Below are 13019 nucleotides of genomic sequence, written 5' to 3' on the forward strand. Positions count from 1 at the left end.
TCCCTCAGCCTCAGAGGATGGCATTGGCAAACCCTCTCTGGAGAAAGATGCCAAGAAAATACTGTGATAGGTTCACCTTAGAGTCCCAGCAGCACAACAAATGAGGCACTAGAGCTCTAATTCCCAGAATTTAAAATGCCCCTGCCTAAAGTATAAATCCCAGAATTCCATAGGATGGGGCCATGGCAGTTGAAGTGGAATCATAGCCATAATTAATCATGTAGACCATGTAGTACTTTTGAGACTAACTAAAGAAAGATGTTGGCAGCATGAGCTTTCATAGACTTAAGTCTACTTCCTCAGATGTATATGGATGCTCTATAGGCATCTGAGGAAGCAGACTTAAATTCATGAAAGCTCATACTGCCAACTTCTTTCTTTAGTTAGTCTCAAAGGTACTATAAGATCTCTCTACAGACTGATTCTACAGACTAACACGGCTATATCTTGAATTTTACCATGGACAACTGCATTGTGCAGTGTGAAAGGGGTCCAGGTTGGTTTGTTTGACTTGTTTTCATTGATCCTTTGCACTTTTTGCTTGGAAATGAGTGAAGAATTCCTAAATCATTTCCTCCATCATAATTTAGTCAAAGGAGATTATTATTATTAGTTTTATTTCCATATGATCAAGGCGGCTTACAACAGAGTCTCAGAATACAAAGCAAAACAATGCACAGGAAAAAACAATGCAATACCATACAATGCCAACAATATAAAAATACAGTACATAATACATAATACAATACAGAAAAAAAACAGTATAATACAAAGTAGAAAAAGCAGTATAATACAAAGCAGAAAAACAATCCCCTGACAATAAAACCTACACCCCCCCTCTCAAATTCCCTCCCTCCAAAAAGACCGCAACAGCGGTGCCAGGTAAATTGTCCTTGGCGCTCCTCCCTGTCATGGCCAGCCAAGATCAGCTCTCGGAGGATGAGGAGGAGGATGAGCCTCCTCCAGAGCAAGGGCTGATTGAGGCAACACCAGGTGCTGTTCCTGCCCTGCCAGGTCCCAGCTGTGATCCTCCAACCCCAGAGGAGGAGGTTCAACCAGGTCCTAGTGCCGAAGAGAGACCTTCTATGTTACCACTGCCTAGTGGGGACTCTGGGGACGAAGCTTGCATGCAGGTGCCTTCTTTCAAAGAGAGAAGAGCTGAGAGTGCTTGCAGGCGCAGATCACAGAGAATTGCCGAGAGGCAATTAGCCAACCAGCCTCAGGTGGCACGAGGGAGAGTTTCCCTTACTTAAGTGGGAGAGAGACTAATGCTGGTTGCTAGAGTTTATTGCATGATCCCTCGGCGTGATTGCTGCTAGCTCCTAGTATCTAGATTCTCTGTTACCTTGACCTCAGACCGGACTACGTTATCTCTTGGCTGTTTTGACCTTGGACTGTTTGACCAACGCTGTTTCTCGGTATCCTGACTTCGGCTTGACTCTTGGAACGTTTGGACTTCTGGAATTCTGAACTCGGCTTGTTTTCTCGGACTGCTCTCAGACTGGTTCCTTGCAAGGTCTGCTTTACTTTCACTTCCACTGTGCTAAGGCTCTGTTATCAGCTACTGTCAAGTGTCTGCTGGCAGCATTCCCGGACACTCCCCGATGGTATAGGGATAAAGGAGAGTCCCTTGGGCCGCAGCCCAGATGGAAGCGGGGCGGCGGGGCGTCCCTCTTCGGGGAGGCCGGCGAGCCGGCTTATGAGGGGCCCTCTCACCGCCCCTCCCCTTCTAAAGAGCCGTCGCGGCGGCAAAACAAAGAGTCTCACCAGGGCCGCTGCCAGGTGGAAAAGGCAGCGGTGTCCTCCGGGGCAGCAGGGAGTCCCTTGGGCCACAGCCCAGATGGAAGCGGGCGGGCGGGCGGCGTCCTCTTCGGGGAGGCCGGCGAGCCGGCTTATGAGGGGCCGCTCTCACCTGGCCCCTCCCCTTCTAAAGACGCCGTCGCGGCGGCAAACAAAGAGTCCTCACCAGGGCCGCTGCCAGGTGGAAAAGGCAGCAGTGTCCTCCGGGGCAGCAGGGAGTCCCTTGGGCCGCAGCCCCGATGGAAGCGGGCGGGCGGGCGGCGTCCTCTTCGGGGAGGCCGGCGAGCCGGCTTATGAGGGGCCGCTCTCATCTGGCCCCTCCCCTTCTAAAGACGCCGTCGCGGCGGCAAACAAAGAGTCCTCACCAGGGCCGCTGCCAGATGGAAAAGGCAGCGGCGTCCTCCGGGGCAGCAGGGAGTCCCTTGGGCCGCAGCCCAGATGGAAGCGGGCGGGTGGGCGGCGTACAAGAGATCATGCCACTCTTGGCAAAGGAAGTGGGGAAAGGAGAGCACAGAAGGAACTGTTAAGTATGCTTATTCCTCATTAAAGCATATAAAAAAGTAGGAGGATCCCCACTCCCCATTTTTGACATCCCCAGTCAGAGTTGCTTAGAATGAAGCTGGCAAGACAGAATGGCAAGCAATTACAGTCATTTCGTTTCACCCTTTGGTGTGTTTATTCTGATTCCAATTTGCATTTTCAGGGAGCTATCCAGAGTGCTGAACTATTTTTGAGGACTGGGCATAGTGCTTTAGATTGCTCCTATAAAGTTCAGGCTGAAACCCAGAACAGATCCCACTGAGATGTCATGCACCAGTCATTGGTGGGGAACATGTGGATAACCAATATTGCCAGACTGCAACTCCCATGAGTGCCAGTAAGTAGGCCCTGTAATTAAAACCGTGTGAGTTGCAGCTCAACAACATTTCGAGCAGAGTTTAGAAAAGGTAATGGCCATGCTTGCTAGGGCATTCTAGAAATGCTGCTCTAAAAAAAGAAACAGATAGTGCCTTGGAAGCAGCATCCTGCCAACCCTTTCCTCGCCGGATTGGGGTCAGGGCAACTACACACCATGGCCCCAATCCAGCATTTTTCCAGCCCCAAAAGAAGCGGCTAAATGCCTCTCCTTTTGGAGCTGGAAAAAGGGCACCCTTGCCACTGTGTCAGCTGCTTTTTGGTGCTCCTTTGGTACTGTGTGTATAAACACTGTGCCAACTAAGTGCTGAGATGCTGCCCACCATCGGTTTGGGCATGTGGTGTGATGCTGGCATGGGAGCAGCTGGCGTGCAGATGCCACACCCCCACACTGTCCCCATGCCAGCATAAAATGGCAGTCTGTTTAGCCCCTTTGTTAACGAAACTCACCAGGCATCAGCTGCTGTGATTGATGGAAATCTGTCCTCCTATAGCAGCAGACTGATGTTTCCCCTCCCTTCTCACCAGTGATTTCCAATGTGACAGTCAGAAGAAAGATCCCTGTTACAACACCCCCCCCCCCAATACCAGACACTGTTATGGGCTGGTGGTGGTGCTGGTAGAAACAATGGTTGGCTCCATTTTGATAGAGAGCATAACGGATCCCATCACTTGCACAGGTGACTCAAGACTGGGGGACTTTTACCAGCCCTATATATTCCTTAGTCTATTAAATTCATAGAGGTCATGAATCCAAATTAGTTAGGAATGTGTAACTCTAGGTTATACATTCGCAACTGTGATTCCAGCCTTAGATATTTCTCCAGAGCATTACAAATGGAACCAACAATGTGGCCATTGTACTGTGGGTCCCATTATGCAATGGGCATCAGAGCACTATGGGACTTGATGCACAATAGGCACTAGAAAGCTATGGTTTTCATAGGGCAATGGGCAATTTCATTGTACAACAGGACACTGTGCAGGACATCCTGATACACATTATTGCAGTTTGCTAGAATGGTTTTGTAGCTACAACATCATAAAGTTATAAATTGTTTCTGATGCAGAACCTTGGGTGGAGTTTTATTCTTCTCACCAAACAGGAAATCAGTCTTTCCTCTTAAGCATCAAAGAGCAAACAAGTAATTTGAGACAAAGTTTCCCCTATATCAACAGTCCCCTGAAGATGTTGCCCTGTTGCCTAGTTGCTGAAAAGTGGCTGCTGGTTCTCCTATCCTGTTTGTGATGTTGCTTTTTTGCTACCAGGCAGCAGCCATCATGTAGGGTGCTGTGGTGACAAAAGGGGACCTGAGGTAGTCTGTGTCCTGCTGCAGTGCAAATTTTACAATTCATGGCACCACTTTGTTGGGCTGCTGTACACAGAATGTTGTGGTCATACAGCTGTAAATGCCAAGTCCCCAGCAGGCTGGATATGCTTTCAGAAGTGCTAGAATAACACAAGGGCTTTTCAAATGTTGCCTCCCTGTGGGATTAATTGTCAAATGCTGCAGAAGTAGGCTAGATGTCAGAAGTGGCTTGTTCACTTTCTGCATACTTCAGCTGGCAGTTGCCAAAAAAAAAGAAGAAAAAAAAAGAAAGAAAGAAAGAAAAGAAAAAAGCTTGTATTTTGGAAAACTAGAAGAACCGGAGTGCTAACATGGGCTGAAAGTCAGCAGTGACTGCCTGTCAGGCATGTAACTTGATGACATAAAAGGACATAGAGCTTGGGAAGTTACTTTTTTACAAGCGGTAAGTGACCATTATTGTTCCTAGGCACCTCCAAAAATAAGTTGTCAATATTTTAAGCTGCAATTCTACATCACTGTTTACATTATATAAATTTATAAATCCTTACTTTCAAACCCCCATTAGCAAATTGTGAGGATGTGTATCAGGACACTGGCAAGTGTGCTCCAATGTGCATCAGACATGTGCACTGAGTGCACTGGGCTTTTGTGCACTGGGTTTTTCTGATGTGGATTGGACACTTCTGATGTACGCTGAGCACTTCTGATGTGCACTGGGCACTTCTGGTGCATATTGGGTATTCCTGTTGTGCTCCGACACTTCCTAGCTGGTATACAGATGCACACTGGGGAATGCCCCAGTGCACATTGGTGCCTATTGTGTGTGGGGCCATGGTACATCAGTCACTCCACTATTGTACAATTGATGCCCATACATACTAATGTCACAGCATCCCCTAGATCAGTGCTTCTCAATTATTTTCTGTCATGCCCTCCCAGGAAGAAGAAAACATTTCGCGCCCCCCGCATGACTGTAAATAGTATCATTTGTCTATAAAATTGTTATAAGTACTGTATCCTTACGGAGCCTCGCGCCCCCCCTGGGGGGGCACGCCCCACTATTTGAGAAGTACTGCCCTAGATGAACGTTGTGAAATTGATCCATTCTATTTCCCATGCACATACATCCACTTACAAAAAGGTAAGTCCCATATTGAATTCCAGCCAAAGTTTAAAAATAAATAAAATAAAATAAAATAAAATCTTTATTTCTATCCCGCCCTTCCAAGAAGATCAGGGCGGCTTACAACAGTGTGACATGCACACAATACAAAGTTAAAAACACATAACAACAATATACAAACTAAAACAGCAATAAAAGCCCCATAGCCCGTCCTCATGGCCACGGAAGAGGAGGGAGGCCCGCAGGATCTTAATCGGGGAATGCCTGTTTAAATAGGAAGGTCTTAAGGTCCTTCCTAAATTGGGCCAGGGTAGTAGATGAGCGGAGCTCGGTGGGCAGCGTATTCCAAAGGGCTGGGGCAGCTGTGGAAAAGGCCCTTCTTGTAGTAGAGGCCAACCTGGCCCCAGGCACCTTCAGCAATTGCTGCCCAGATGTTCTGAGGGTGCGAGGCGGATTGTACGGGGAGAGGCGGTCCTTCAGGTATCCTGGGCCCAAGCCATTTAGGGCTTTATAGGTAATAACCAACACCTTATATTGAGCTCGGAAGCGAATAGGCAGCCAGTGAAGATCTTTAAGTACAGGTGTTATGTGGCTGGTCCTGGATACGCCAGTGACCAGCCGGGCTGCCATGTTCTGTACCAATTGAAGCTTCCGAGTTTGGTATAAGGGTTGCCCCATGTAGAGTACGTTGCAGAAGTCCAGTCTTGAAGTTACCAGAGCATGTACCACAGTTTCTAGGTCCCTCCGGTCCAGGTATGGGCGCAGCTGGCGAATCAGCCGAAGCTGATAACAGGTGCTCTTGACCGTCGCATTCACCTGAGCAGTCAGATGAAGCGACGAATCAAGAAGCACTCCCAGACTGCGCACGGAGTCCTTCACGGGGAGCGTGACCCCGTTCAGGACAGGTGGAACCACCGCCATTCCTGGACCGGGGGAACCTATCACTAGTACCTCCGTTTTCTCTGGATTAAGTTTGAGTCGGTTTTCCCTCATCCAGTCCATTACTGACTCCAAACAGGCCACGAGAGGAGAGACGCCATCCCCGGTCACTGCATCAGTCGGAGACATAGAGAAAATGATTTGGGTGTCATCAGCGTACTGATAACCCCGCGCCCCATGTCTCCGGATGATCTCTCCCAGCGGTTTCATGTAAATGTTAAATAGCATGGGAGACAGAATGGCTCCTTGAGGGACCCCAGTTTTAAGGGCCCGCTCGCTGGAGCACACGTCTCCCAGCTGCACCATCTGGGACCTCCCAGAGAGGTAGGAACGGAACCACTGGAGTGCAGTGCCCCCGATTCCCACCTCAGCCAGGCGTCCCAGAAGGATACCATGGTCTATGGTATCGAAAGCCGCTGAGATGTCCAAGAGCACCAACAGGGACACGCTTCCCCGGTCAGCGCTCAGACGGAGATCATCGACCAGGGCGACCATGGCCGTCTCAACCCCGTGACCCGCCCGGAAGCCAGTTTGAAATGGATCCAGATAATCCGTTTCATCCAAGACCGTCTGAAGCTGGAACGCAACCGCCCTCTCGATCACCTTCCCCAAAAATGGTAGCAGCGAAACAGGCCGATAATTATTATGTACCAGGGGGTCAAGGGAGGGCTTTTTTAGGATCGGTCTTACAATGGCCAATTTAAGATCCGATGGAAATCACCCATCCCTGAGAGAGATGTTAATTATCCGGCGTAACAATGTCGTTACCGCCGGTCCCCCCTGGGCCGCTAACCACGAGGGGGTTACTAACTATTTGAATGTCCTTTCCCCTAAAAGTAATAGGTTACTTATAATAAAACTACTAGTTAACTAGTAACTAGTTAAAAGTAACTAGTTTTTGGTTACATTGAAAATCGGAATGGTTCAAGCCACTAGCCTGTGGTTAATATGTAACCTGGCACTTACGGGAATTTTGACTAGATCAAGAAGCCAGTTCTCTTCAAAGGAATGTATATTTATTGACACTAAGACAAGCATTCAGTCACGCAGGCTCACAAGAACTCAAGAATACATGAGTTAGCATTGGGATAGACAGGCTTTCTAATGGGGATATTTACCAAAGATGTGGTTGCTCCAGATGATCCAATGAAGCGTTGGACTCAGCCGTGTGGTGGGACATGGATCAGCAATCAGTTCGAGCTAAGTCAAAATTCAGAGTGACATGGAATCACTGTGGATTATTGACCAGCACACAGAACAAAGGAATTTGGGTCCTTATATAGGCCAAAAACATCCTCAGGCAAAGTTTGTTTACTACACTTCAAAGATGCCAAATTTGCATGGTAAAGATCACTTGATACAGATAGATTCCAGAGGTGGCAAAAGGTCTTCTCTGGCTAGGATGGAAAACATCCTGGGCCATAAATTACCTAGCCTTCCTGCTATTGTGAAAGTGTGAATCTTTTCCTGATTGTGACTCCTAAACAAGCTGATTGATCTCTATTTCAAGCCCTGCATACGTGGTCTGCCCACTTTTGGGTCCATGGCAGCTCACACTTGTTAGGGCGTGGAAAGATGTGTTGTGTCCACCATGACCACCTACAGAGTTGAACCACGTCAACAGGATGCCAGGGAGAAGGAATCTGAAGAGATGTCTGCAAAGGTATTCAGGCCAAGAAGAAAAATATTCTTTCAACACTGCAAACGGCCTCAAGCTCCCGGCTTGAGAAATAATGACAAGAGCACTTCAAGCCTTCACTCTACACGAGGACTTTAATAAATAAGTTACTTTAATAAATAAGTTACTTTGCCAACCAAACAACCATAACAACAAAAACAGAGAGTCAGTTACTCTAACACCAACTGTCATAACTGACACTCTTTCTCAGAAGGACTGACGGCATCAACATTCCATAATTCAAGTGTCAACTGTCAACTGCCACTGGAACTGTAATAGGTTCCGCTACAGCTCTATCTTGTGGACACATAAATGTCATTTCCTAATAACACTACAGTTCCGTCTAGGGCCATGGAGGAAAAGCACGCACACCCAAAATTAAAGAATATGTTCAGTATTCTCCTATTTCTTTTGCCATGTCATGAAGAGATCAAAGAAACAGCATGAAGATAGCAAGAGCCAGCAGCTGAAACATGTGATCCTCCTTCTCCAGTATTTAGTAAAGTCACACTTCCATAACTCTAAAAGCAATTAATGTTACATCACAGAAAGAATAAAGATTAAATGAAAGCTACGGGGCTTTAAGGTACAATCACACAGGGATATGCCAGGTTCTCAGGAATTGACTGTAGTGGACTCTTGATGGTGGGATGTTTTGTTGATTTTCATCTTCTGACTCATAACAGAGTTTGAATTATTTTAATTCTGTAGTTTCTTAGATTGTAAGCCTGAGGGCAGGGAACCGTCTAACTAAAAGATTGTATGTACAGCACTGTGTAAATTTACAGTGCTTTATAAATAAAAGTTAATAATAATAATAATAATAATAGTTGTTTAATTGCATTTTAATAATAACTATGTGTTTTAATTTATGGCTTTGTATACATTTTAATCTTTGTAAACCTCTTTGCCTCCCAGTATTGGGGAAAAGGCATGTTCTAAATGAATCAATAACAGCAGGAAAAATGATAATATAATATTTATACCTTTATTATTGGGAAAATAATAAAACAAACTACAAATAACTAGGCCGTTGTTTTGGTAACCAGTGGTGGCCAGCCACTTGTGATTTTAATCTAAATCCACTTGATTTTAATCCAAATATTAAAGGAGCTAATCAAGATGCTAAACTTATTCTGGGGACAGGATTTAACACTTTGGATAGCTCCTTAAAAACATAGAGTGGATTCACATTCCCACTGACATGAGAGCTAGTGGCGATGCTGGCTGGTGAATTCTGGGAACTATAGTCCAGGCATAACCAAAATAGTCAAAGATTTCCCATTCCCTGGATTAAGCATTGATCAGAACAAAGACTGCAGGCAAGAAATCAGAAGAAAATTAGGAATGGGAAGGGGGGCTATGAAAGAGCTAGAAAAGAGCCAAAAGTGTAAAGATACACAACTAAGCACTAAAGTTGGGATCATTCAAGCAATTTTATTTCCCCTGACTATGCATGGATGTGAAAGCTGGATGGTGATGAAAGCTAACATGGAAAAAACCCCTCATTTGAGATGTAGTGCTGGAGAAAAGTGCCGATGATACTGTGGCTAGCCAAAAAGACAAACAAATAGGTTCTAGAACAGATCAAGCCTGAGGTCCCCCTGGAGGCTAACATGACTAAATTGAGGCTGTTGTACTTTGGCCACATTATGGGAAGGAATGAATCATTAGAAAAGACAATAATGCTAGGAAAGGAGGAAAGCAGTAGAAAGAGACCACATATCAGATGGTTGGACTCAATCAAGGAGGTCATGGGTATGAACCTGCAGTACCTGAGCAAAACACTAGAGGATAGGGGATCTTGGAGATGTTTCATCCACAAGGTCACCGTGAGCTGAAGTTGACTTGAAGGCAGTTAACAACAACATAAAATTCCATCACTCTAAGGCACTATTGGCAATTTAAAATGCCATTTTTCCAGGCAAAGGAATACAGCAGCTACAGCAGGCAAGGTATCATTGCCAGTGGACTCTGCAGGAATGCAGGGGCCTTGGTAGATGCTCAGGGGTGCCAGATTGCTGGTGTCACACCAATAACTTGCCCTTATTTCCCAGAAAACTGTGCAGAAGACTAGGTTATTTTTTTTCATTGCTGATGTATTATTCTGAATCATATCCTTCAGTGTGCACTTCCATCTGGGAAAGAGTCCTATCTCTTTTGCAAGTGAATGGCCAGTGATAAAGGGAGCTCAGAGCCATCACTGAGGCTGAGCCTGCACACAAGCAAACAGTCTATCATAGCCTCGTTCCCAGCAATGGTAATCCAATTTCTGTTATTTTTCATTGTTAAGAAATATATATTTATATATAAGGCGGCGGAGAGAAAAAGAGATAGTGAAAGAGAGAGAGAGAGAGTGCCATGCATCAATCTGATAAAAATGTTTGAATAATGGGTGCTGCTTCTCCCTTCTTCTTCTTTTTTTTTCTTCAAATTTTTGTGATTATGTCAGTTTTATAGCAGCATTATCGAAACATGATGGGGAAGCTAAAATCTGATTACACCTAAATCTTGGCCCATTATGTGATTATTATGAGCCACAGTACAGTAGGAGTTACATCGTTAAGAAAGAAGGGATTTCCAATATAATTAGATCAGATTGGCAGCCTCAGAGAAATCGGGGTGGAGCATTACAATGGCATTCCTGTAAATGCCAACAGCCCTGGCTTCCAGTTAGCGCACACCTGGAAGGTGTAAATTCTCAACTTCCACGAAGACATTGCCATTCCTCTTTTTTTACCCTCTTTGAAGCTATAGAATCCCAAAGGTTCCTTGGCGATTCTTTGGAGAAAGATAGAACCCAGGACTCATAAATTTAGAAGAGAACAAATACTTTATTTAAATCAGGTTACCCAGTTCTGCGTACAGGTTAAAGTCTTCCTTATCCAAAAATGCTTGGGAACAGATATGTTTGGAATTTCAGGGTTGTTTTTTTTATTTTGGAATACCTGTATTTGCATACAGTATATATACATGATGATACATTTTGGAGATGGAACCCAAATCTAAACACAAAATTCATTCATGTTTCATATATACCTTTTACACATACCTTGAAGGCTGTGTAAATTTATGGCACTTTGTAAACAAACTGTAATAATAATAATTATTATTATTATTATTATTATTATTATTATTATTATTTTGTACAATATTTTAAAATAACTTCATGCATGAAACAAAGTTTGTGTACACTGGCATATCAGAAAGCAAAGGCATCACTATTTCAGCCACTCATGAAAATGTTTTGTTTTTTGGAATATTTCAGATTTTTGAATAAGGGAGATTCAACCTGTACTGATTTCTAGATTCCAGTAGACACAGGTTCTGTTTGTGCCAAATAATGGTAAAATTAGAAGTGGAAACATCTCAGTCTGTATGTAGCCTCAGTGTATGGTAGGGATGTGAAGCATATTTGGAACTATTTCTTCTTAGATTGAAAAATAGGCCTTCTCACTGTCAGGAAACCCCTTCACACAGAATAACAGACCAGCAAGAATTTTGTGCATTTTTCTCCTGATATTTAAATGTCTTTAAGTGTTGCAGAGGAATTACTTTTCAGAGACACATGGTTTTGTGTGTGTGTGTGTGTGTGTATACAACCCCCCTCCCCCTGCAGAACATTGATTTCTTGTTCAGAACACAACTGGAGACCCACACATTTCCCAATCATGGTTTAGGGACACGGAAACCTAAGGAATCTTATAAAACCATTTGAAGGCAGTGGGGTTTGTGGCCACCCTGCATGGTGTATTCTTGTCGTGATTACCCAAAGCCATCATTTTTTTCATTAGTGAGCTCAGATCTCCTTTATAAGTCTCCTACCTACCTCAAGAGCTGTCCGGAATTGTCCAGCTGCCATTGCATACTTCTTCTGCCTATAGCAAGTGCTGGCATCCTTTAAGGACACCTGAAGCCATTTGTCCATCTGTGGTAGAACGATGCTCATGTTAGGTGATCTCTGGGAATCCATACTTGGGGCCTCTAGACATTTTGCTTCTTCATTGGTGGACAGCTGGGACTCCAGAAACTCATAGGTAACATCTTCCTCATCCATGTAGACCAACTTCATTTCTACCTCCATGAGGTTCTTCAAGGGGATGTGGGACAGAAGCACCGGAAAGGGGTGACACTCCATTTCTGGCAGACGCGACTCTTTCTTCAGAGTCAGCTTTTCCTCACTCTCTGCCTTTCTTTTAAGGCTCAGTCTTTCTGCATCATGGCTTTGTTTTTCCTTGATGCTGTTCTTCTCAGCTTTTAGTTTCTCCATTATGTTTTCTACAGTTTCTCCCCCTGAGGGGCTTTTAACCTCTTGCAAAGCTTCCGAAATATCATTCTGCCGGTATGTCATTCCTTTCACTTCTTCAGCAAGGTACTCCTTTTGGCATATTTCATTTGTGATGTACTCAAAACGTGGGTTGTTTGCAGTTTCCATGACTCACCAAAAAAGGACCCCCAAAAAAAGTGCTAGATGCAGAATCCTAAGTGGGAGGAGGAGGAGAAAGGTGGGAAAGTTTACAGTTCTGAGCTGTGCAAAACGAAGATGCAAAACAAATGTTTTATTCAATTTGCCCACAACTGCTGACTTCAAATGGTGCCAATCACCCATAGTTAGCAAGGAGCAGAAGGATTATTATTATTATTATTGCCTTGAAAGATTTCAGAATCATAACCTCTTTTTGTATATAGAAATACAAACAGAAGTGTCTGCAAAGCTGTTATACAATAGATAAAAGATATATTGAAATCTGTTTCTTAGGCTGCATCTACACAGCAGAATAAATGAAGGGTGACACCACTTTAACTGTCATGGCTTCATGCTATGGAATTCTGGGATTTGTAGTTTTGAAAGATATTTAGTCTTCTTTGTCAGAGAGTTCTGGTACCACAACAAACTACAAATCCCAAAATTCCATAGCATGGAGCCATGGCAGTTAAAGCATTCCACATGCAGCCCTAGTTATCACTTAGGGGTCTTTGGGGAGTTCCTTGGACTCCTAGGAAATGCAGGATGCATTTTCCTTATTGGGGGTACATCTACACTGTAGCAATAATGTCTATGACACCCCTTCCAGGGAGCTAAAAAGAAACCACTTTTCGCAGCTTCTTTTTGCTTCATCCAGGGACTGGATTGGTGCCACTGCGTGCGGTTGCCACAGCACCGATCTGGGACAAAAAGGGGCAGCTGCATGCCACCCATCTGTATAGCCCCATAGTAAAATAGTGTCCCTTACTGTATATAAAATGGCAAAAT

The 13019-nt window shown here is 44.5% G+C and overlaps 1 protein-coding gene across 1 annotated transcript in view; it reads right to left on the minus strand.

Moving 5' to 3' along the window:
- LOC121925989 (spermatogenesis-associated protein 16-like) overlaps positions 1–13019 on the minus strand; it is a 184882-nt gene that overhangs the window by 156142 nt on the left and 15721 nt on the right. Inside the window, exon 2 of the mRNA XM_042458545.1 lies at positions 11595–12246. Within this exon, the coding sequence (XP_042314479.1) occupies positions 11595–12200 (606 nt within the window). The 5' untranslated portion in view covers positions 12201–12246. The remainder of the gene's footprint in view (positions 1–11594; positions 12247–13019) is intronic.

Source organism: Sceloporus undulatus, chromosome 3 (genome assembly GCF_019175285.1).
Source record: "Sceloporus undulatus isolate JIND9_A2432 ecotype Alabama chromosome 3, SceUnd_v1.1, whole genome shotgun sequence".
In the NCBI taxonomy this organism is placed as follows: domain Eukaryota; kingdom Metazoa; phylum Chordata; class Lepidosauria; order Squamata; family Phrynosomatidae; genus Sceloporus; species Sceloporus undulatus.